Genomic DNA, 25,277 nt, shown 5'->3' on the forward strand with positions numbered 1-25,277 from the left:
TATATATATATATATATATATATATATATATATATATTAGTTATGGTTACACCCAAGAACAACATAGATACGAACGAAACAAAACTATACACAATCTTCCGGACCTCGGCGGGTATTTATACGTTTTTTTTCTTCCTTTCTTTCTGCCAGTCCCGATTTCCCGGCATTGAATCTCCAGAAGAGCAGATCTCATTAGAGCCAGTCATCCAGCCGCTTAAATAAATGATCTCCAATAGTATCGCAAACAATGAAGATCAAAACCCATTGACCCAACCTGTTCAGCAACTGAAATAGCGTAATGTTGAAGAAAACGCGAACAGAAATAAATGACACAAAAATAAAATGGAATATTTTCAATTCATTCTTTTTCTCGTTTCTGCATTTATCCGAAATGCAATTTTAAAAGTTCCCCAACAATTTTAGCCAATTTAATATTCCGCCACAAAAAAACACGGGCACCAAAATTGGGGTAAGAAACACAATTGCGTACATACAGAGAATGTTATGACCAGATAGTGCCCTCCCTCGGTTCCTACGGGAATAACCATCAATAAATGGGTCTCTCTCGTGGCAACTCCAATTCCAAAGTATTACTACTCCCAACAAAAAAATAAAATGATTTGACTCCAACAATTACTCCAACAAAAAAAATCCAACTCTCGCTTCAAAAAATCGCCTTCTGCTTTTCTTTCCGTTTTTCTCGTGCTACTCCCCCAATTAATAAAAACATGACCTTGAATTGGAGAACTGTTGGATTACGGGGCAGGTTCCTTGAATTCGAATATACCCCCCACATGGCGTTCCCCATTGTTGTATTGTTCACGGGACTATTAGTTAATCGCCCTGACACCAGCATTTTTAAGGGTACAGCGCCCTGCCGTTGCTCCCAATATAAAGGAAATGGGTGTTTTCAACGTAAATCATCAGAGAATTACGCTCTTCCTTATCCGGGTCACGTTACTTTTTGTATCTTTTTGTTCATTTTCGTTTTCGAAGCAGCCAAGGCGCAAAAGAGACACACCGTATCCCCTTCTGCCCTACCACTCAATACCATCCCATATCCCGTTTCTCGCACTTAATCAGGGAATTCACTATGTTTTCAATGGTCGTGTATGGGTGCTTGCTCCCAAGGCATTAAGAATGCTCATATTGAGGCTTGGTGAAGAAAAAAAACGACGCCTAGCGCACACACGCAGACACACTTGGGAGACAAGCAACTGAGCTCTCTCGGGTGAAGTGGCATTATTCCCGAAAATTTTAAGATCATGACCTTATTTCAGAAAGTTAGTCACGGTTATAAGTAGTGTTTACTACAAAGAACACAATTTTATTCTACTATAAAGTGAAAAACAGAAAAAATACAGAAAGCAAACACATAATCGTGTAAGCTGTACTCGTTAATAATCTTCACTACGATACGGGATAGCTGTAAAAGTTTTTAAAGCAACGTTGACTGTAGTGATACCTCAATATATTTGATTTAAAGAAGGGACTAAGCATTTTTTTCAATTGAGCACCAAACACGCAGGCATAAGCAACAACTGGTAATTTTTATAAATGCCAATTACATAAAAACGGTTAACTTCAAAAAAATACTACTGCTGCAGCAACAAGCCAACTAGTCAGAAATAATGGAATCCGATCTCTCTTCGAAACTGAACCTAAGTAATAGCGATGCTGCTTTCATTGATAATAATGCGGAAAACACTCCCTCAGAACCCAGATACACTAACGATGAGAAATTGCATCGAATAAGAAAGAAAAGAAACAGGATATCATTTGTTTGTCAACATTGTAGAAAATCAAAAACCAAGTGTGATAAAAAGCAACCGCATTGTGCAAGATGTATCAAACACGGTATTCAATGTGTTTACGATATTGAATTTCAAGTAAAGCCAAAGACGCCTTCGAAAACTGCAATAATAAAAAGATTAGAAGCCGATTTACAAAATTACAAATCACAATGCATGTCTTTAGCAGAGCAACTAGAACAGCAGAAGGCAATAAATAGCCATATCACAGAAAAGCAATTTAACACCACCGCCACGAATACCACTGGGAAAAATACTGCAAAATTGGATAGAGAAAGAGATAATGAAACAAGTCCACAAAATGATTCGGAAGTGGAAGAAGCCGAATCAATCAATTTCTATGAATGCCATCCAAGTTTAATTATAAATGGTATAATGAAAAGAGAGGTAAAACCCTTAGCTGAAAACTATATTATACTGCAAGATAAATTTCTATCAGTGCTAGTATCTTCAATCTTTTTAGATCCCTTTAAAAATTCTATCATAACGGCATTATCCGATAATTCAGTATCAATCTCATCAAAACCATCAGTTCGTAAAAATATCTTAAAATTGAAAGAAGTTTTGTTGAAACATAACCACTCAAAACAACAGAAAAACAGAATCTCTGATTTTTTCAATAGAATTTTACAGAAAAATTCATTATTAACATTTACCAATAGTGATAATGTCGAAAATGATGCTGCTTACAAAATGAAAAATAATATCACCCCATCCTCCACAAATCTTCAAGAGAATACACAAATTTATGAAGGAATAGATAGTACTGATTCGGAGAGTCAGAATGCAAATGATACGCCAGGCAATATTAGGAGACAAAGAAATACTTTACTAAATCTCGGCGTGAGCCAATTATCAACATCAATGTTCAATAATTTTGAGCACCAATATCTAGAGGATTATTGTACAATTAATAAAGATACTGGAGAAGTAGAATACTCACAGTTGATGAAGTGTTTTATATCTGATTTTGAACAATTATTACCTCCATACGATGTGATTATGAATTACAAAGCATATTTTTATGAGTCTATTTATCCAAATTTACCTTTTTTGGATAAAGAACTATTTGAAGACACTTTATCATTGATTTTATTTCCATTAGACGAAGACGAAGAATACAAAGAAGGAAGTACCGATTCAAGTGAAACCAATGTTAGAAATGTTCGAATTCTTTTAGGAAAATCAAGATTAAGAACAAAACTAGAAAATCTTGGTATTCTAATCATTATATTAAAACTATCTTATATTTCTTTGAGATTTAATGAATTTGATTCCGTGGATTTTTCAGTTTCGTCGCAGTATATTAGTAAAGAAATGTTGGATAAATACCCAATGAACAATGACTCAGTGTTATTAGTAGAGAGACTATTGGTCGCGGAAAATTATTGTGCATGTGCTAATGAAAATATTATCTGTTGTTTACTTTACATTTGGGCATTTTTTGTTTTCTCTCCTGAAGAAGGTGATTTTTTTTTGGAACATCCTACTGATATTTTGTCCGGTGTTATTGCAATGTTGGGTAATGCAATTGGACTACACAGAGATCCACTAGACTTCCCTCAATTACAACGACCTTCTGTCGATAGTAGAATTCTTAACTATAGAAGAATATTATGGCTTGCTATAGTCACCACTTCATGCCTAGAATCATCATTAAAAGGTAGACATCCAATATTTGTTAAATTTTTAACAAAAAATTTTATCAAAGACATCAATTCTCCTGATGCTTTAGAAACCTATATGGCTAGAGTGAGAAATGATCTTGGTCCAACAGGTAGTGAAAAATTATTGAAGACTCATGAAATTTCATTTAAAAGAATGCAATTATCTATCTTAATATCAACCTTAGATTCTCTAACATTAACTTACGGTAAATCATTTAAATTATCTGAGTTTGAGACAGCGAGGAAAAGAATTAAAGATTTCTTGGATAATCAATTCCCAATATTGGATTTCAAAGGTAACAATAATACTAATGATTGGATTAACCAATTAACAAAAGTAACAACCACCGAATACTCAATTACATTACATTCAAGAATGATGGCATCGTTGGTTTTGTTGAGGTTTTCAATTGCTTTATTTTTACATTATGAAACTTTATACAACAAAACTGGTTCAATCAAGCTATTACCATATTATAAAAATTATTTTTATAGAAGTTGTATTGATTGTCTGACACTAGCCTCTCATTTTGAAAAATTTTTCAATGGTGGTTATGGTACCAAGTATTCGAACCTAACTAGTTACAATGTAACCAAAACTGCACAATTAGCTTTACCTTCTGTGATTTTTAGTATTTTATCTATTGTCATCAGACTAGAGTTAGCAGGTGTAACTTTATTAACAGACTATAAAAATTTATCACACAGATATAATATTTTAAAGGATAATGAAAGCCCTGAATCTAAGAGCTTAGAAAAGAGGCTGAATGAATTAATAGGTAAAATTACTGTAATGAATTCTTTAAAGATTGAATTTGAAAAGTTATTAACATCAATGTACCATATTGCTTCAGAACATTTGAGATTTACTTATTTTTCTGTTTTCAAGATGTTAACTTTATTTGATGTTATCATGCATAAAATCAAGAAGGGTCATTTATTGACGACAATAATAAGAATGTGCCAATCTGAGTTACTACATCCTAAGTTTGTTGAAACATTTTCCATGACTTTAAATCTAGATCTCTCGAAGCGTGATACGTTACTAGAAGATTTAAAGAAGACTAACCATTTAATCAATATAAGTGTTGAAGATCTGAATGAGATATATCAGACTGTGAGTTCACTAAGGAAAAATAATGATACTTCTAGCCGAGATAAAAAAGCAGCAAATGCTCAATCACCATCCTGTGTCTATGGTCCTATTATTACCAATTTAGCTTCACTTGCTACGCCACAATCAGCAAGTGATATTAATAAACAGCAAACTAACAGTAATCAAAATTTGGAGTCCGAATCTCTTCAAAACAGTAACCTCACCGTGCCAGAGGATGTTCAACAGAATTCCGGTATGGGGAATGGTGCTTTTCCACAACCTTATAAAACAGACGGGGAACAGGACATGGCTCAGAAAAACTTTGACTACTTTAGTACTTCTATGAATAAAATTCCTTCATCGATTTATAATCAACTTAACCAAAACACAGGTTGGTTAAACGGTTTGAGTAACTCTACAAATTCAACCATGAATTCCACTGCAAATGGGAAACCTAATGATGCTAACATTCAAAATAATGTTAACAACAATATGTATCCTTCAGTCAATTTGGATGGAACCTCATTTTCAAATGATTTTGATTTTATACAAAATCGAAATATGATGAATTCAGGTGTAGAAGAAACTATCCATAACAATAATCTCCCCGAACAAATAGATGGTAATCTGGAAAAGGACCAATATGGAAATATTGATGCCGGCGATCCAGAAATCCATGAAGGAATTAACCTAAGAGGAATTTTCGGTGGTCTCGACCTATTTGATTATGATTTCCTTTTTGGAGGTGAAAAGTAATGTATCCTATTTGAATTTCTCGTCTCGTACTAATAACTGCTATATATATATTTAAAGGATACACTGAATAGTTCAACACAATGCATGAATAGAATACCAATTATAAATTTTAATAACGAGCCTTTGCAATCCTTGTTCGCAAGAGAGAAGAACAATGCAAATGTCACAAAGACCTGGATGTGTCAGAAATAAAGAACAAGTTGGCTTCATGGAAGTGGCGGTCTCTTAGAACACCCATTGTAATGAATACTATCTCTCTTTTGACATCTTCCTTAAACGCTTTGTGTTACCATTACAATGATAGATCCGGGTAACTTGCGGTTCTGTTTGGATCCGAAACCGGTGGCAAACAATTATAATTTACAGTTAATATATATTATTCCTTATATATATAATCAAGTATAATAGAGTAGTTTTCAGTTGTCTTCACTTGACTAACGTGAAGATGACATCAAAGGAACAATATAACAGCTACTAACGTCAAGTTAATATATATACATATATATATCAATTAGAGTTATCTTTCTTTCGTGGTAAAATAATTAAATACAGATAAATGACATCGATTGGTACTGGTTACGATTTATCTAATAGTGTTTTCTCTCCAGATGGTAGAATTTTCCAAGTCGAGTATGCTAATAAGGCAGTAGAGAATGGCGCCACTTCAATTGGTATTAAATGTACAGATGGTGTTGTGTTTGCAGTAGAGAAGATCATCTCATCCAAATTATTAGTTCCAAAGAAAAATGTTAAGATTCAAGTGATTGATAGGCATATTGGTTGCGTTTACTCTGGATTAATACCTGATGGTAGACATCTTGTTAATAGGGGTCGTGAAGAATCTGCTAACTTTAAAAAAGTGTATGGTCAACCAATCGGTATCCCTGCCTTTGCAGACAGAATTGGTCAATATATTCAAGCCTATACTCTTTATAATAGTGTAAGACCATTTGGTGTTTCTGCTATCTTTGGTGGTATCGATTCTGAAGGTCCTCATTTATATATGGTCGAACCTAATGGTGCATTCTGGGGTTACAAAGGTGCCGCCACAGGTAAGGGTAGACAATCTGCAAAAGCAGAGTTAGAAAAACTATTTAATGAACATCCAGAAGGTTTAACCACTAGACAAGCTTTGAAAGAAGCCGCTAGAATTATTTACGTTGCACATGAAGATAACAAAGAAAAAGGTTTCGAACTGGAGTTAAGTTGGTGTTCAGAGACTGAAACAAATAGTTTACACAAGTTTGTTACAGGTGACTTACTAGAAGAGGCAAATGAACATGCTAAAAGGGAAATGAATGAAGGTGATGACAGTGATGACGAGGATGTGTCTAGCGATGAAGACAATAACGCCGAACAAGATCGTGATGGCGATATCCAATTGGAATAAATCATTTGAAAAGCTATGTACACCAAATAAATATATTATCATAATAACATAACATATATCATTAATTAAAATTCTTAAACCGTAGAATATGTTTGTCAACTAAGATGCCATGCTCACCAGCATCACTTTTCTTATTACAATTTGAAGAGTGAATTCATGCTGGATTCCCTGGAAAAAGAAGCTAGCAACCCTAACTAAGTGTCTTGAACAGCAATTATTGAGGCACAAATGGATGCGGATGTACTTATCTGTTACGATATTTATAATTAGAGGTAACCCTTCAGTGCTATGGGTATCGAGAGTTGTGTGTTCCTAAGTGAGATGTTCTTTAACTATGGGTGTCAGGGTAACATGAAAACGCGCTTGAACTGCGTGAAAATTTTTTAGTGACAAACAATGAAACATTAGAATTCTCTGATATATAAGATCGATGGTTCATTAAATATGAAATGAAATCGAATAAAGTTGGTTTGTAATATGTCAATTGTAGGATACCATACAGTGCAATAGTAATTTATCATCATGTCTGCTGCCTTTGAAGAAATTAGATTAGAAGATATCCCTGTGGATGATATCGATTTTTCCGACTTGGAAAAAGAATATGATGTTGTTGAAAAATTTTCTTTTAATCAATATGTCGTTGTGACTGGTGCTCCAGTTATTCCTGAATCAAAAGTTGCTGTTTTGAAGAAGGCCTTGACTGGTCTTTTCTCAAAAGCAGGTGAAGTTGTTGACATGGAATTTCCTATTCAAGACGGTAAGACTAAAGGGTTCTTATTCGTGGAATGTGCTTCTCCTGCCGACAGTACCAAGATTATTAAGGCTTACAATGGTAAGAGATTAGATTTGAAGCATCGCTTGTTCTTATACACCATGAAGGACGTTGAAAAATACACTTCTGAAACTTTCAACACTGAAATGCAAGAACCTGTTTTACCTGAATTCTTCCCTTCAAGTGCTTTGAAATCCTGGTTGGAAAATGGTTCCTGTAGAGATCAATATGTTGTCCAAAACAGTGATTTAACTACTATTATGTGGAACACTCAAATGGAAGACGATCCAGATGCTTTGGTTGAAAGAAGAAGCAAATGGTCCACTAACTATGTTAGATTTTCTCCAAAGGGTACTTACTTATTTACTTACCATCCACAAGGTGTTGTTATGTGGGGTGGTCCAAAATTTGACCGTCTAAGAAGATTTTACCATCCAAACGTCAGAACTTCTTCTGTTTCTCCTACTGAAAAGTATTTAGTTACTTATTCATCCGACCCAATTGTTGTCGATAACGAAGATCCAGAATGTCCATTCAGCACCAAAAATGAGGGCCATCAATTATGCATCTGGGACATTAGCACCGGTCTATTGTTGGTTACTTTACCAGTTACCACAAGCGTTCAATTACAGTGGCCAATCGTCAGATGGTCTTACAACGATGAATACTGTGCCAGATTAAGTGGTGATAGATTAGTTGTACATGATGTTAAGAAGAAGTTCGCTCCAATTGACAGTAAAGCTCTAACTACCACTGGTATTAGGGACTTTTCGTTTGCTCCAACTGGTGTCAAACTTGCTCCATTCAGAAGTACCGATGAACCATCCGTTTTATTATCTTACTGGACTCCAGAAACAAATAACATGTCCTGTAAGGCCACCATCGTGGAAGTTCCTCGTGGCAGAGTCTTGAAGACTGTTAACTTAGTCCAAGTTTCCAATGTTACTTTGCACTGGCAAGACAATAGTGAATTCATATGTTTCAATGTTGAACGTCATACTAAATCTAAGAAAACTTTATTCAGTAATTTAGAAATTTGTAAATTAACTGAAAAGGATATTCCAGGTGAAAAAATTGAATTAAAGGACACAGTTATTGAATTTCAATGGGAACCACATGGAAAAAGATTTGTTGCTATCGCTGCTCATGATACTGGTGATGACAACCCAGCCATTCCAAGAAATATCATTATGTTCTTTGCCCCAGAAAAGAAAGATCCAAAGGACAAAACTAATACTGTTAAGAAATGGGTTGAAGTCGCTTCTATCTCAGATAGATTCTCCAACACTGTTGCATGGTCACCAGCTGGTAGATTCGTTACTGTTGCTACTTTAGTTAAAGCAACCGTTCGTAGATCCGACTTTTCTTTCTACGACATGGACTACACTGGAGAGTCTACCATTAATAAGGTCGACAATGCTTCTGCTAACATCAGTAATATTGGTAAATCTACTTTTAGTTCTGCTACTGATCTGGAATGGGATCCATCTGGTAGATGGTTAGCTGTCTGGTCCAGTTCTCTAAAGCACAAGAATGAAAATGGTTTCAAGATCTTTAACATTGCTGGTAAAGTTATTAAAGATGAACCAATTCCAAACTTCAAACATTTTGCTTGGAGACCAAGACCTGCTTCATTATTAACAAATGGTGAAAAGAAGAAGATCAGAACGAACTTGAGAGAATGGTCTGCTCAATTTGCTGAACAAGATGCTATGGAAGCTGATGTTGCTACCAGAGAATTAATCTTGAGACAACGTGAATTATTAAAGGAATGGAACGCATACAGGGCATCTACTGAATCTCACTTCGAAAACTCCTTTGGTTACAAACCTTTCGACATGGTTGACTTACATACTCCTGACAGTGCTTTCATTTCCATTGAAGAAGTTAAGGAAGAAATTGTGGAACAAACCGAAGAGAATGTCACCGAATAAGTACTACCATTTTCATGATTCAATTATTTTACAAGGATTCTAACTAATCATATAAATTTAATTAATGTATAATAATATATAAAATCTGTTAATAGATTATATCATATTTAAGAATATTTTTGAAAACAACTATGAAACTATATAGTGCATATTACGAATAGAAGCTAAATAGAAAGTACCATTTAAGGGCGTTTATGATCAATGGTTATCTTCAGCTAATGATTTTTCGTACTGTTCCAAGGATAGCAGTTCTGGATTTTCCAAATCTTTGGCATCCTTAATCTTGATCTTGGCAATCCAGCCTGCACCCAATGGATCCTCGTTGATCAATTGTGGAGAGTTTTCCAAATTCTGGTTAGCCTCAGTGAGCGAACCAGCAATTGGTTGATATATTTCAGAAGCAGACTTGACAGATTCAATAGAAGAAATGGTATCACCCTCTGCAATATCAGAACCAGCTTCTGGCAATTCAACATATGTAACGTCACCTAATGCATCGGCAGCATATTTGGTGATACCAATAAAAGCAGTACCGTCTTCATGCGCAGCAATCCATTCGTGTTCAGTAGTGTACTTGATCAAAGAGGGGCCGGAAGCAGTGTAAGTAAAGGGCAATTGAGTCTTGGTCAAAGCATTAGTGGATTGGCATCTGAGAAACAATTTCAATGAGTTTTTTTGAAAAGCTGTTCTGGCAACAGAAAACATTTTTTTATTTTATTTTATAAGGAGGATTATTCAGACTTGCTTAGATCCCCAACAAGGAAGGAAACTTATCAACGAGAGCAAAACTAACTAAGAGCAATACTTCATCGAAGAATACAATTACTTATATGCGTTTATATACTTGAAATATCTATTGCAATTGGGCTCAAATGAGTCCTTGTCTGTGGTACCAGTTGTTTCCTTACTATGGGAAACGGCAAAAAGGACGTGCAATGTGGTTACCCGTCTTGAGACGAGTCAGGTTGCGAGTCATCTGACTCTGTCAGCGAATGCCAATGACAATGTCGATTGGCGATAGCAATGCCAGTGAATTAGTAGCTTTCTCAAACTGGGGTCTCTTGGTAATACTTTGACAGGATGGCGTCGCACTGTTCTGCCATTGAGTTGTCGTCGTTTTTAATTTGTTCCAAGAAGTTCTTGATAAATGGTTTCACTGGTGGTCTGAACATTATCAGAAATTTCAGAGATTGGAACCCTAGGGAACTTCTTGCTGGGTCCAGACAGATGGGTCTAATCATATCGATGTGCTCTTGTGAGAAGCTTGGTAACTCACTGATTAATCTGATGAATAACCTTCTATGCTTGTTTTCGATGAATGGGACTAAACCGTCCAACAGTTTTAAGGACCATTTTCTGTAGTTGCTTTCATCTTCACCGTCCTCTTCTTTGACGTCAGGTTCTTGCTCAGATGAAAAGGTCTCGTAAAACCATTCTTCATTCAGCCATTCGATGGCTACTGATATCCTTTCATTTATATCCTCAAGGAAGTAATTGTATATTGTTTCTCTTATTAAGTTACTCATCTGATTATCGTGGCTAACACCTCTGATAGCTAATCTAGTAAGTATGTGTAACCACGATTCTTTGTTGTCCCATTGCAATAACTTAACTTTTTGCAATGGATCAATGTCTTTATTTATAAATGTGGTACTATCTGCTCCATTTTCAGAGTCTTTGATATTCATGATTCTACTGACAATCCTCTTTAAATGTTTCATTTTGTCATCTTCAGATAATTCTAATGGTTTCATATAGCCTATCTCATTTTGATCAGAATTTGAAACCTCTAGGTTCTCTTCATCAATATTATACTCATCTTCTTCCTCATCCTCATCTTCCTCATCCTCATTTTTTATCCTTTTATTAGATTCATTTTCGAACACTTCACCTTCCACATCAAATTTTCTTTTCTTACCAGTTTGTGGGTTTTTGGTCATAAGATCTGTGTATCTGGACGCTACAATGGATAAAGCTGATATCAATTTTGACGCAGATGTGTTGTAGAAAGCTTCACTACACAGCTTGATCATAGTATCCTGAGATAACTTGGATATATCTTGATTTGAGTTTTTACTGTTCATTAATGAATAAATAGCACCGTATGAGTTGTCAAATGCAATTGGAGACGAGTTGAAGAAATTAGGTATCGAGTTTTTACTTAACGTATAGTTCTGAAGATCCATCAATTGTTGTGTGGTTCTATCAACGGTGGATGTACTCTCTTCAGGCACTGGTGGACTAACAGTATGGGTCAATGCACTCGAGCTGTTGCTATTGCTATTTGAGCTCGACGTACCTGCATCTATTGCAGAACTATTAGATGATGAGTTTGAATTGGAGGACGAAGGGCTTGGTGCTGCCTGTCTTTGTGCTTGTTTTTTCTGCAACAATTGCAAGTATTTCTTTTTCTCCTTGTCAGTTATTGGTTTTTTATATTGTGTCTTGTCATAGTTTAGAATACCTTTACTTTTAGTCTCTTCACCAATGACATGTAATGTCTGTGATATTTTTGATAATTTTGTGTAAATAGTTGACATTTGACCTGAATTCTTGATCAATTGAGCCTTTAAGCAAAATTGAACGAAATTTTTGTAAGAACGTTCCACAAATCTCTTTGATAATCTATAGTTTAACGATGAAGTCTCTTTTATCTGGAATTTCGCATCAATATTAAATCTCAGTAGAGCAGAAGAGATGCGTATTGCCGACTGGGGTCTACTCTTGATAATAAAGGACAAACAGTCGATTACACCCATGAACATTGTAGGAACCATAATTGGCTCTTCTACTAAATAGTTTAATAGCAAGTTCAATAGTTTCTTGGCCTCGGCATCCAATTGCGCTTTATTAGAAATAACAGGATGGCTATTTGGCACAGATGATATACTTACATCCGTTTGTACATCAGTATTTGATTTATTTGATGATCCACTAGATGAACTTGGAGTCGCAGATGTTTGGACAATGATGACTTCGGCCATAAATTTTGCGATGGCTAATTTTGAACCAATGTTTTTTGGCAAGTCCAACAGGATCGTGTCGACAAACATCATGCTCAATGAAGCTGAATTATATGGAGGACTCCATTTTGATATTATAAACTGTTTCATCTCCTGCATCGAATCCCACAATTTTTGATTCGAAGTCTTGGCCACAATGTCAAATAACATAGGGTAGCATTTTGCAAACGCAAACGTACAGTTCTTGAACACCAGCTCATCATCCATTGCTTTACAAATATCCCACAAATAGTCAAAGTTCTTCGAGGCAATAAAAGGTTTTTCAATATTAGATATCTGTTCATGATTCAAAATATCAGTGTATAATTTTGAATAAAACACGGCCAGCTCCAACTTCAACTCCTGGCTGGTGCTAGCGTTACGGTACAGCGCCAACGATGTCTCCAGAACCTTAGGCAACATATCCTGTGGACTGTTCTCCATCGCCAGTTCCCTGGCCTTAGCCAATTGTTCGATCTCAGGTAACACCGCCATTTATCAACTCAAATGTTCGACGTTCTTGTTCCGCGAATAATCCTTCAGTGCTGCAGCAAGAACAAATCCTCAACAAGGCAGCAAAAATATAGTTCCCTATACTTGCATATAGACTATCTTCCTCGACTTTAGGTCCCATTAACTCACTTAAACTGCCTTATCAAAGTTATTTAACTGCGTTACAGGTTGGAAGATCTCTAACTGGAAAGGTCTCTTGACATATTTATCACCGACATTAAGCGTTCAGCCGGGTAACTAACACGCAAATGCCAGTTCTAGCGACCGTCGATGAGGTGTAACGGTGCCATTACAGGTGTAAGTGGACCCCCCAAAGGGTGATGTGATTGCTAGAGAGCACCACTAACAGCCTACCAGCTTTTCTTGCCAGTGCAGCGGCCGATTGGGCGTTGCTTGGAGATAATAAAGAGGTTTCGTTAGACTATACACGACTATTGAATATATAAACAGTTAGGTTTGCCAAGCGAGTTTGCCGATGGCCTTTCGAACTCAGCTTGGACGATCAGCTGGGAGGCTGGCTCCTTGGAACGACATCGATCAGAAAGTCGAACATATCGCTCTTCTGCAAGGCCTCAGCAATGTCTGCTTTCTGCAGTGTCCTCCTCTTGTTGGATTCCGACACACACCAGCTCCTCATGGTCAGTTCGGTTATAAATATCTCACAGGCCTTGGCAAACAGGATGGGAGCCTCGGAGCTGATCATCCTGACCTCTTCATCGGTCTTCATCACCTTCTTGATCCGCGCCAAGGGCAGCGAGTGGGACTTGAAGTCGTCCTTAAATCCAGAGTCCTGTTCATTAGTAACCTCTATCTCATTGATGAGATCCTGCCAGTACTGTATCAACAGCTCTCGGTGTTGGCCCACCAGTCCTTGGCCCACATTGTGAAACACGTCGTACTCTTCCTCCTCCTCGACTTCCGCACCTTCCATATACTGCCCATCCACACGCTCTCCGTCACCAGCAGCTCTTGCCACGTCTTCATCCGATTTCTTCATACTTATAAGCTCAATTCCCAGAAACGACGCTCTTCAGAAACCTTTAAATAGCGAACTGTCTTGTTTTGTTGTCCTTGCGGTCTTCACTTGCAAGTGCCTCACAGTCTTCCCCCAAAGCAATCCCCATAAAGTAACTCAAACGTGCATTACTTAAGTGCACCTGCACTCTAGGACGTGCCAATGCCAACCCCATGGAAGCCACTTCCAACTGGTTCTGAGTGTCTCTGCTGCTCACCAAGTTGTTGAGACTTCTGATTTGTTAAGGTGCAAAAAGTGAAATTTAAAGGTTTTTGTCACTGGAAATCATACTTTCTGGAAAGGTTGTCAGAGGTTTTTGGCTGAAAAGAGATGATAGAAGGTGCAATAGCAGGATCAGAGACCTCATTTACAGAACAGTGAAGGTACATCCGTTACGAAAGAGAGCCTGAACCTTAGTCACACACGCCGCTTGATTCAACTTGAACTCGGGATGCCAGAGTTCAAATCGTTTAGTACACTGGAGAGAGACTCGCTGTCGAGATCCCATAAAGAACTGACTGTCAATGAGATATATGCTGAGCCTGATAACTTTCTCGAGATCGATGTCATCAACCCTGTGACACACTTGCCCCAGGACAGCTCCGACACCAGGGGGATGTTCACCGACTACGAGATCGTGTGCCGCACGAACATCCCCAGCTTCAACAAAGGTGCCACCCGTGTCAGGAGGAGGTACTCAGACTTTGAATTCTTCAGGAAATGTCTCATCAAGGAGCTGTCGATGCTGTCGCACCCAAAGGTCATCATACCGAACTTGCCGGGCAAGATCTTGCTGGGTACCCGATTCAGCGAGGAGGCCATCGAGGAGAGGAGGAAGGGACTCAGCAAGTGGATGAAGTCGATTGCTGGCCATCCGATTTTGCAATTGGGGTCCAAGTCTCTGGTCAGGTTCATCGAGAACGACAAGTTCATCGGCTAGGATTGACGCAACCTCCACTGGAGGGGGTCCCGGCTGCGCCGGGACTTCTCCAGGACCCTGTAAAGATCCCACAGCTCAGCACACCGGGCCTCCAGGAGGCATCTCAGCAACCTCATCCATTTATAAACCACATAACGTACATAAAAGTAGATACATTCAATGCAGAACATCACTTACCTTAACAGGCTGGCCTCGTGCACCGTGACGCCTTATACGCCTTGAAATGTTTTCCAGCGGTAACATATTCTCAAAGTTATTAAAAGATCAATTATAATTGACTTTTAAGGCTGGATACTGGTTCAGGTCCCCAAAGAGAAGACCAGAGGCTCGAGAACAGCTGTGCTTAGTGGGTTCCTAGTTTGCTGATATTAGACATTTGGCGCAATGAGTGAGAAGAAGACAAAATTGGCAAAATTCGATGCCTTTTCAAAGACTGACGAAGACGTCAGGATTCGTACCAGGTTAGGTGGGATCATTACATTGGGTTGCATTTTGACTGCTATATACTTACTTGGCGGGGAATGGGCTGCTTTCAACGAGGTCACAAGTGTGCCACGATTGGTGGTCGACAAAGACCGTAGCATTGATTTGAACATGAACTTGGACATCTCGTTTCCTTTTATTCCTTGTGATATTATAAATCTAGACATCATGGACGATGCAGGTGGTTTACAATTGGATATACTGGACTCAGGGTTTAAGAAAACTAGGTTAGATCCTAACGGGAAACAATTGGAATTCAGAGAGTTCGATTTGAAGGATAATAGTAAAAGAATTGTTTCAGAGAAAGGACCAAATTACTGTGGTTCATGTTATGGCGCCATTGATCAATCTCATAACGACGAAGAAGGTGCTAAAAAGGTCTGTTGTAATACTTGCGAAGATGTTCGGTTGGCGTATGTTACAGCTAATTGGGCATTCTTTGATGGGAAAAACATTGAACAATGCGAAGATGAAGGTTACGTAAAGAGAATTAATGAACATTTGAATGAAGGCTGTAGGGTCACTGGTAAGGCAAAGATAAATAGGGTTAAAGGCAATATCCATTTTGCTCCTGGAAAGCCAATGCAAAACTCAAAGGGCCATTTACATGATACTTCCTTATATGAAAAGAGCCCAAATATGAATTTTAAACATATCATACATCATTTTAGTTTTGGTGAACCTATTGACAGAAAAGCCAAATCAAAAGGTGCTGATGTATTGACAAATCCATTAGATGACTATGATGTCCAACCAAATATTGATACACATTATCATCAATTTTCCTATTATATGAAAGTTGTGCCAACAAGATACGAATATTTGAATAGAATGGTAGTAGAAACTGCACAATTTAGTGTTACATTTCATGATAGACCATTAAGAGGAGGTAAAGATGAAGACCATCCAAATACTATTCATGCGAGAAATGGTATACCAGGTGTGTTCTTTTTTTTCGACATCTCCTCCATTAAAGTTATCAACAATGAACAAATTACACAAACATGGTCGGGATTCATCTTAAACTGTATTATTACAATCGGTGGGGTCCTAGCAGTTGGATCAATGGTTGACAGACTATCTTATAAAGCTCAAAAAACTTATTGGGGAAAGAAATCCACATGAGTATATTATTGCTTTCAATGTCATATATTTACTTGCATTATCATAGAAACAAAGTTTCTTATGTATTATTATATATCTATATAGTAACATATGAGTGATAAATAATAGATTTATTGTTGTATTGATACAACATGAATAAATAAAATGAATAAATAAATAATGAATAAATAACATCTACTTAAATGAGTAGTTTCAATTTCAGAGTATTGCAATCAGGTATTCTTATGTGACTGTATACTTTGGACCGTCACCACCTTCTGGGACTTCCCAGTTGATATCTTGAGAAGGATCTTTGATATCACACGTTTTGCAATGAATACAGTTTTGAGAGTTAATCACAAATTTTACACCGAGTGCTGACTTTTCATCTTTGACGTATTCATATACGCCAGCAGGACAGAATCTCGATTCGATACCTTTCCAATTTTTATAAGAAACACTGGCATGTTTTTCAAGATTTTGATCTGCAACTCGTAAATGGCATCTTTCATCTTCATCATGGAAAGTACCTGTTCTGGAAACTGAGGTCATTATATCAAATGTTATTTTGCCGTCAGGTTGAGGGTATTGGATCGGTTTATAGTCCTTAGCCAATTTTGTAATTTTAGCATCAGATTTATGAAAACCGAATGTCCAAGGAACTCTTCCTTTAAAAACATAGGAATCTATACCGGAATAAGCCATCCCACCATACCCACCTAGAGCACTATTAAATGATGGTCTGATATTTCTGACTTCATATAATTCTTTGTATGCCCATGAATTCTTAAAGGCCAGTTCATATGATTCCAAATTTATAGGTTGATCAACCAATTCTTCAACAGAAGATTCCTCCAATTCTTCAAGAGAAGGTAATTCTTTAATGACGTTAAACATCTCTTCTGCTGCTAGTATACCTGATTTCATTGCTGTGTGAGTACCTTTGATTTTTGGCACATTCATAAAACCTGCAGAAGCACCAACTAACAAACCACCAGGGAAGTATAATTTAGGGATAGCTTGTAATCCACCCTCATTTAATGCCCTGGCACCATATTCAATACATTTACCGTCCTTTAAGACTTTGGTGTAAAATGGCATTGATTTCAACTTTTGAAATTCCTGATAAGGTGATACCCATGGATTTTTATAATCTAGACCTACTACTATACCTACTGCAACCAAATTTTTTCCAAAATGATATTGGAATCCACCACCATATACATCATTAGTTAATGGATAACCCATTGTATGTGCAATAAATCCAGGTTTAAAGTTTTCGTCTTTCACTTCCCATACCTCTTTAATACCAAGACCATAGGATTGATTTTGCCTTCCGTTACGTAGATCAAATTGTTTTATAATGTTTTTCGTTAACGAACCGTGACAACCTTCAGCAAAAACAGTTTGTCTTGCATGAAATTCTAAACCTCTTTCAAAATTAGCCTTTGGTCTCCCAGTTTTAGCAATGCCAAGGTCTTTAGTAGCCACACCCTTGACATAAGTTTCATTGGTGTCCTTTGTCTTGCCATATATGATATCTGAAACTGCAATGCCTGGGTAGATTTCGACACCTAGTTCTTCTGCCTTTTCAGCCAAATGAGCAGTCACTTGAGACAAAGAAGCAATAAAGTTTTTGTTCTTATTAACCATTTGTGGAGGTTCAGGGACAGGTAAACCTATTTTAGGTGACAGAAAAAACTTCAAGTTTTCTCCAGTAACTTTTGTAACTATATCAGCTGGCAGAGGAATTCCATTTTCCTTAGTATTATCAGTATCATTGTAGTACTCAGAGTCTGGAAACAATTCTCTAAAGGCAATTGGTTCCAAAATAACACCAGAAACAGTATGTCCACCCATGCTGCTGGCCTTCTCTAAAACAACGATTCTTAAATTTCCCTCTCCCTTTTCCAAATCCAACTGCTTTAGTCTTATGGCAGTAGCTAAACCTGCAGGGCCACCACCAACAATACACACATCAACTTTATCAATTGCCCTTTCTTCTGTCAATATCTGTTTCTCTTTCACTGTAAGGTCATCAAATTTCATTTCCATTGACTTCACAATATTAGCATAGGAAAATGCACTTATTCTAGTACTTGAAAACCATCTCTTGGAAACTTTACGTGGTATATCATTATATTCAGCATATGATCCATTGGTAATCACACCAGTGACACCTTCTGTGGTTATACTAGATGCGATTACTCTAGAATGTTCAGGGACAGTTCTTAACAGCCTCTTGGAAAAAGCTACTCTCAACATCAGTTCTGCAATATTCTGAATAGACGCTTCCAATTTGACAACATCGATTCACACAAACACTCTATCGATCAAATTATATAGATACCTTCACAATTACAATCAAATCGATTCCACCTTTCTTTTATAAGTGGTTGCTCAACTGAAACATTTTTCAGAAGTTCAGTGCCTGACTATTTACGTATTCGAGGTCAAAATATCTCAATTGCAGGCACCTTTGGGACATTACAAGAGATGACTCAAGTTAAACAAAATATACCAATGGGTCTGTTATGCATTACTGACAGTCGAAATGTATACTTTCAAATATTATATACTCATATATATATATATATGTATGTGCGTGGTTGTCCCAAAAAACGTTGACTACGAACAATGGTGCTTAGGTCGTTCGTTATAGATCATGGTGCCAACCGAAATCAGTATCCTTTGAATTTGCCCTCTGTAAAGTGTTGATGCTTGTGTTGCTGTTGGTATGTGGTATGTTGATGTTGAAGTTCTGATTTAGTGGTAATATTTGGTTTTGAATGTGTTCTGGCTCTTTGTTGACATCGATAATATCTTCAGTGAGCTTATTGATTGGTGTTTGAGATAATAGGTCATCCAAGTTAAATATATTCAAGTATTCAGGTCCTAGACTTTCTCGTTTACCTGTTAATATATTATGTGAAATGGGGATTTTTGGTGCAGCAGCAGCAGCAGTAACATACTCAGAAGGATTATTCTGGTATTCAATTGAAGCGTTTTCGCCATCATTGTTAGCGGTGAAAGTGTTTCCTGAACCATTTTCTCCATTGGAAGAAACTTCATTGTTGATAGATATGTTTGAAATATTGCCTGTTTCTTCACCTAATGTAACCATAGCTTGAGCAAAACAATTCTGAGGAAGACAGTTCTGTCGGTATGTACTGGTTTTTTTGTTCACTATCTGCTTCAAATACCCGTTTCCTTTTTTTGAGTTACTTGATATCTTCTCATTATCTAAAGTATTAACTGCAGTATATGTATTTCTTGAAGAGAAAGATGATTCTGAAGGAGTCGTCTTTGATATTTGACGATAAGCATCTAAATTAGGATTAGTAAAAGTATCATTCGTTTCAGTTTTAATGGGTGCCATTTCTTGGAGATAATTACTTGATTCTAGAATTGGTGAGACATAATAAGGAATTTCGTATTCTTGGTTTTTAGGAAATTCAAAATTATCTTCGGCTGGTCTATCTTTATTAGTTTCAGAGCCTTGCTCTTCAAATGGCGCATTTGAAGTCTTTAATGGATCGAGGTATTTATTTAATTGTTCGAATGTATTCATGATATCGTTGCTAATTTCTTGATTTTGCCCCAATTTTGGATCATTTTGTATTGAGTTTTTTCTGTTTGATACAGGAACGAACGTTGGTGTAGATGCCATATGTACTGGCGTGTGATTATATTCTTCTCTCTGAGCTTGTATCAGGTTGTGTGCACTTTGACTGTGCTTAAGTTGAAGTCTCTCAAACTGGTGCATTTGCTGTTGACGTATTATTCGTTTATTGATAGCACTGGATGTATACTTTTGATAATTATCTGCTAAAACGCCTTTGTATGAGTATAACATTCTTCTGGGAGACGAATTAGACCATTCCCTAGATAGGCCGTACGTTAAAATCAGTTCTCCCTTTTCGAGCCTTTTTATGTATGCATTAAGTTTAGCAGAGACGAGATTAGACAATTTTGTTGATATCTTCAAGAGTGATGGATCTTGCTTGACTAGTTGATTGCATAATTGCTTAACCGTCATCCCTTCTTGGTGTTGGTAGCCAGTCGGATGCCGCATATTTATGTCTTTATCGTGCTCATACAGCAATAAGAAAACTTTATAGAGCACATCATCATTCCTATTTACTGGAAGTTTTTCCTTCAAAGGCACAGGCCTGTTGTACGTCACCGGAATGTTCAGAACATGCTCTTCTGTTGTGTTTTTCGAGTAATCTTTTATTTTTGAGTTTAAAGTTATATATTGGTACTGGCCATCGTTTTCCCGTGTCTGAACTTGCTCTTCGTCAGCCTTCGAAGACTCAATTACAGATGACTGTGAAGAATCGGGTGCATTAATATACCTTGCCAAATCAAAATCACTCATGCCAATAATTTATCTCCAGTTTCTGAGTGTCCAGTTTCCAAAATATAGCATTGTCCATGGCAGTATATACAAGTGGATAGGGCTTTAACCATTTATTTTAAAATAATTCTTCTTTCTTAAATATCAGCGATGGATCGGAGACTAGACAAAACCTCTTCAAGGGTACCTTGGCATACATTTATCAGCATTTTGAAAAATAAAACGAAAATTGCCGTTCTTATTTCAATAACCAAATGAATCAAAACGAAATCCCTAATAATTGCTTAGCAAAATAAGAACAACGTTTCCTTAAATTAACCTCAAAAACAGCACCTCATCTTGGAATCAGATCAATATGATCTAGTATTTCCTGAATTTTTTAGCCATTTCTGAATAGAAAGAAACCAAAATTGAAAACAGCTTTAAAATTGACTAACATATATCCATTACTGAAACCTATAGCAGCAGTTGGAGTCCTTTAACCTTATCCTTGAGCACGTTTAACAACTAAATTGTACATTTAACCTTATATCAACTCACAGTAATGTCTTTTATAGCTTAGTAGCCATAATCTTCAATATCATTATGAACGAAGAGGTTAATCTAAGAGTATTTCAGTTCGAAACACTCAGTCCAACAGAAGTGCTATATAAGCAGCACTGGTTAATGACATGAATTGTTGTTTAGGTGCTTTATGAGATTGATATTAGAGTCTAGGGAGGCGTTGACAAGTTGACTGACGTACCGGTTGCTTGTTTTGTTTTTTTATAGAGACAATTGAGAGCATTTCGTGGTTGAAAACGTGAACTAGAACTTTACAGATTAGTAGATATGCTGGCTGCTTCTTCAAAGGTACAATTTTTAAGGAGTGCCCGATTGGTTTTAGGTGTGGCTTCTACTTCAATTAGATGTCTGAGCACTCAAGCTAATTCAGCTATCGATGTTACTGGTGAGTCAGTTACTGACACGGTGATATATCCAATGTCTACGCTTGCGGAGGATTTGAATCAAAGATTATTGAACAATCAGGAACCAGCCGAGGTTTATGCTGGCTTGAAAACACAGTTGCAAGATTTAAACGGCTTGAGATATAGGAATGCTGAAAGCAATGGTATTCATCCATTTGCAAAATCATATTTTTTGAATGAACCTTTGTGTAAGTTATTGGAGAAATCGTCCTCAGCAGAAAACTCCACTATTTCCCCTTATGAGATTCTGAATACAATGATTGATTACAAGTTGGCGAAACCTTTACATTTCGAAATCGTCATGAAACAGTTATTAATGAAAAAAGAATATAAAGACGTTATTGCACTCTGGGTAAAATTCTTGGAGTCTCCTTTATCCAACATGAAGATACTTGAAAATGACAGAGCTCGATCCGCTTGTGCAACCTATTTGATTGTTGCCTATTTGAATTTACCAGATGTTAATGTCAATTATGAGACTGTGAAACAGATTCTACAACAAGGAGATGATTTTGTTTTACCTTTAAGAAAAATTAGACGCGTAACTATGGAAATATATGCTGGCAATATGGCTATGCAAGAAGCAAAAGAGGCACAAATACAAAATTATTACAGGGACTATGTTAACACAGATCCTAAATTATTAATGAAGGAACTAGATAGCATTATTTCCCCAAAACAAAGTAATCACTTAACTTCGTCATATGCCTGGTTTAAGAGCGCTTATTCCACAAAGGACCAGATCGAAAATGTCAATGTTGATATTGTAGCAAAATTTATGGAGAAATTTATCTTCTTCGGAAAAGAATGGGACGCCATTGGAGTCTATAATGACTTCAAAAAAGTTGAAGATATTAAAAAACGTAATTATTTGAATAAATATTTGCTTCTGGCAATAAGTCACGGTCCAAACGCCAAAAACGTCAAACTAACAAGAATTGTAGCCGTTTGGAACAGTTTGATAAAACCTCTTTTGAAAGATTTATCTGAAAAGGATGTCGTTTCTTCATATAATCATTTATTCCAAGCTTTTATGACTTCGAATAATGCCAAATTTGTTCAAGAAATCTATGAAAAGGACTTAACACCTCAGTTGAAAAATTCAAAAATTCTATATGAAACTTATTTAAGATCTTTACTAAAGAATGTAGAGTTTAAATATTCTGACTTGTTAAAACTATTAGAGGATAAGAAAAGTTTGGTCAACATTGAAACGATCGATTCCACAGATTTTATCAATGACATTCTTCTAAAGCTTATTCATGAAAACCAGCAACAAACCTTTACTGAGGTATACGAAAGTTATTTTACCAACTCAAAGAAATCTAAAAGAAAACCAGCTCTAGATATAATTATTACAAAATTAATTTCCAATTACAAATTCCATATGTCAAACAATAAAAATGATATCGGTGACTTTAATTTCTTAGGTAGTATCTCTCAGAATAAAAATCGTTATCAAAAAGTCTCTCTAATTTTCCAAAAGTTCATCAATACCGTCTGGGATATTCAACCGGTCAACGATTTTTTTACGCAAATTAAGACGCCAATCAATTCATCGATTTATTCATTATATATTAAAGCTCAATTCGACAAGCCTCATGGATCCTATGAGGTTGCTGAAATTACATTTAAAGAATATATTAAAATTGCAAGATCGCTAGGTGACCATTCATCCATTATTGGACGTAATTTTGTTATGCCAATGATACGAGGTATAACAAAATTTTCCTTACAACCTAACAATAGACACTGTATTACGATGTTACCTGTATACTTGGATTTCGCTGATAAATTGGATTTCCAAGTGAATAAGTCCATTTTTGCTAACATAATCTTTGTATTATTTAAATTGTCACAAGAGCGTAACCTCAATCAAAATGAGAAGACTGTCATAAAACAATTGTTCGAAAGAATCAAGAAAATTGATTCCTTCACAATAAATAGTAAATATTTGGAAGTTCTAAATAAACTATAATTGGTACGTTTATTAACAATCAAATGTAAATAATACCACAATATATAACTTTACTACTATATAAATATCATGTAAATATATTCAATGAAAATTATCTTTAGTTATAATCGCACTTTTATTAATTATATACACACCAATTTACAAAGTCTGCATAGCAAATTCGAAACAGATTATATATTAATAAGTTATATTTACACGGCATGGTTGTCTTGGTTTTAAGACCATCAAAACTTATTCTGCATAATTAATATTAGCAACCGCTTCAGAAATGATGCTATCTTTTACTTGCGAAATATCTGTCCATTATATCTTTGGTGTAATGTACTAGACGATCTTTTGAATTTGTAAAATTATCTAGAGCTGGTCTAATATCAAGATTGAAAGTAGGAAGACCGTCGTCATCATCAGGACCTCCATAAAAATCAATCACATAACGAACTTCTCTCAGACCTGGATGCTCCTTATCTGTGGAAGTTGGATCTGCTCTCAAAACCACCCAATCGTGTCTGTCAAAAGGAGGGTCCGAAGAGAAATAGTTTGGAAACAGCTTCCCTAGTGTATTATAAAATTTGGCTCTTGGACTCATTTCATTTGGTTTCCCTTGGAACCTCAATAGTTTGGGTTCGACATTGGTCTGATCTGTGTAAGGTTTCTCCCATTTTAAAACCTCTTGCCAACAACCCTCATTCAGAAAATTATGAACAAATACCATCGATTCGACAGCATCTTCTGGAATTTCCTCCCCGGTATTTGGATCGATCTTTCCCTTTCTTATCATTGCATTATACATCTGTTGTGGAGAAGGATATTCCCAAAATTCAGTGGAATCAGAACCTTTAGGAATCGAAGACACTGTTCTTTCCTGTGGCAAATCCAACTTCTGACCTTCTTGTTTACCAACTGGAAGAGCCTTTGGTATATGATTTAATGGATTCATCCCGGTTGCAGTATCGTTTTTACTATCGTGCATTACTGGACAGGCAGGCATATCGTTTTTAGGAGAAGTATGCATAACAGTGCATGCCGACTCATCATTAACCTTCTTAGTAACATGATTAACTGGACAAGCAGATGCCTCTGACTTAGAACTAGACCTACTTTCAGTTTCAATTGTAGTTGCCCAAAAGTATCCCATCGTGTAACGAAAACTTATTGATTTTTTTCCCACTTTACCACTAACTTTGAATCTCTTGTAAAACGACAATAGCAGATTCAATAAACCAACCTCCTTTTTAACTTCTGTTTAGGTAACCTTTAAAGATTCTCCTAATTGTCCCTGTCAGATTTGTATTGTCTTTTATTTGATGTCTTGATTTTTCACTACGTCGGGGCTCTTCATCATCGAAAAGTGAATATAAAAATATCAAACTTTAACTGATTCGATTATATTTACAATGCAGCTTTTATTCAGTGTAAGCTGTGTATTTTGTTTTAGATCAAGGCGGTCAATAAAATAGAAGACACTTTGATATTTGAGAGGTAGAAAAA

The 25,277-nt window shown here is 36.4% G+C and overlaps 12 protein-coding genes across 12 annotated transcripts; 6 read left to right on the top strand and 6 right to left on the bottom strand.

Moving 5' to 3' along the window:
* Positions 1-1,631: 1,631 nt before the first annotated feature.
* Positions 1,632-5,330, top strand: PIP2 (oleate-activated transcription factor PIP2; the record flags this gene model as incomplete). The annotated part of the gene is made up of 1 exon (XM_003688190.1): positions 1,632-5,330. One exon carries the CDS (start codon positions 1,632-1,634, stop codon positions 5,328-5,330), a length of 3,699 nt encoding a protein of 1,232 aa, XP_003688238.1.
* A 556-nt stretch (positions 5,331-5,886) lies between these two features.
* Positions 5,887-6,720, top strand: PRE10 (proteasome core particle subunit alpha 7; the record flags this gene model as incomplete). The annotated part of the gene is made up of 1 exon (XM_003688191.1): positions 5,887-6,720. One exon carries the CDS (start codon positions 5,887-5,889, stop codon positions 6,718-6,720), a length of 834 nt encoding a protein of 277 aa, XP_003688239.1.
* Positions 6,721-7,242: 522 nt separating this feature from the next.
* PRT1 (translation initiation factor eIF3 core subunit b) lies at positions 7,243-9,426 on the top strand (the record flags this gene model as incomplete). Its single annotated transcript, XM_003688192.1, has 1 exon — positions 7,243-9,426. One exon carries the CDS (start codon positions 7,243-7,245, stop codon positions 9,424-9,426), a length of 2,184 nt encoding a protein of 727 aa, XP_003688240.1.
* A 198-nt stretch (positions 9,427-9,624) lies between these two features.
* On the bottom strand, positions 9,625-10,131 carry GCV3 (glycine decarboxylase subunit H; the record flags this gene model as incomplete). The annotated part of the gene is made up of 1 exon (XM_003688193.1): positions 9,625-10,131. One exon carries the CDS (start codon positions 10,129-10,131, stop codon positions 9,625-9,627), a length of 507 nt encoding a protein of 168 aa, XP_003688241.1.
* A 341-nt stretch (positions 10,132-10,472) lies between these two features.
* PTA1 (RNA-processing protein PTA1) lies at positions 10,473-12,923 on the bottom strand (the record flags this gene model as incomplete). Its single annotated transcript, XM_003688194.1, has 1 exon — positions 10,473-12,923. The coding sequence occupies one exon, from the start codon at positions 12,921-12,923 to the stop codon at positions 10,473-10,475; it is 2,451 nt and encodes an 816-aa protein (XP_003688242.1).
* A 520-nt stretch (positions 12,924-13,443) lies between these two features.
* HAP5 (Hap5p) lies at positions 13,444-13,938 on the bottom strand (the record flags this gene model as incomplete). The annotated part of the gene is made up of 1 exon (XM_003688195.1): positions 13,444-13,938. The coding sequence occupies one exon, from the start codon at positions 13,936-13,938 to the stop codon at positions 13,444-13,446; it is 495 nt and encodes a 164-aa protein (XP_003688243.1).
* A 469-nt stretch (positions 13,939-14,407) lies between these two features.
* On the top strand, positions 14,408-14,896 carry SNX3 (Snx3p; the record flags this gene model as incomplete). The annotated part of the gene is made up of 1 exon (XM_003688196.1): positions 14,408-14,896. The coding sequence occupies one exon, from the start codon at positions 14,408-14,410 to the stop codon at positions 14,894-14,896; it is 489 nt and encodes a 162-aa protein (XP_003688244.1).
* A 384-nt stretch (positions 14,897-15,280) lies between these two features.
* Positions 15,281-16,504, top strand: TPHA0N00300 (endoplasmic reticulum-Golgi intermediate compartment family protein; the record flags this gene model as incomplete). Its single annotated transcript, XM_003688197.1, has 1 exon — positions 15,281-16,504. The coding sequence occupies one exon, from the start codon at positions 15,281-15,283 to the stop codon at positions 16,502-16,504; it is 1,224 nt and encodes a 407-aa protein (XP_003688245.1).
* Positions 16,505-16,726: 222 nt separating this feature from the next.
* Positions 16,727-18,748, bottom strand: CIR2 (electron-transferring-flavoprotein dehydrogenase; the record flags this gene model as incomplete). The annotated part of the gene is made up of 1 exon (XM_003688198.1): positions 16,727-18,748. One exon carries the CDS (start codon positions 18,746-18,748, stop codon positions 16,727-16,729), a length of 2,022 nt encoding a protein of 673 aa, XP_003688246.1.
* Positions 18,749-19,139: 391 nt separating this feature from the next.
* GDS1 (Gds1p) lies at positions 19,140-20,864 on the bottom strand (the record flags this gene model as incomplete). The annotated part of the gene is made up of 1 exon (XM_003688199.1): positions 19,140-20,864. One exon carries the CDS (start codon positions 20,862-20,864, stop codon positions 19,140-19,142), a length of 1,725 nt encoding a protein of 574 aa, XP_003688247.1.
* Positions 20,865-21,674: 810 nt separating this feature from the next.
* Positions 21,675-23,789, top strand: MSC6 (Msc6p; the record flags this gene model as incomplete). The annotated part of the gene is made up of 1 exon (XM_003688200.1): positions 21,675-23,789. One exon carries the CDS (start codon positions 21,675-21,677, stop codon positions 23,787-23,789), a length of 2,115 nt encoding a protein of 704 aa, XP_003688248.1.
* A 274-nt stretch (positions 23,790-24,063) lies between these two features.
* On the bottom strand, positions 24,064-24,924 carry CYC3 (holocytochrome c synthase CYC3; the record flags this gene model as incomplete). Its single annotated transcript, XM_003688201.1, has 1 exon — positions 24,064-24,924. One exon carries the CDS (start codon positions 24,922-24,924, stop codon positions 24,064-24,066), a length of 861 nt encoding a protein of 286 aa, XP_003688249.1.
* Positions 24,925-25,277: the final 353 nt, after the last annotated feature.

This window comes from Tetrapisispora phaffii, chromosome 14 (genome assembly GCF_000236905.1).
Source record: "Tetrapisispora phaffii CBS 4417 chromosome 14, complete genome".
NCBI classification, from domain to species: Eukaryota; Fungi; Ascomycota; class Saccharomycetes; order Saccharomycetales; family Saccharomycetaceae; genus Tetrapisispora; species Tetrapisispora phaffii.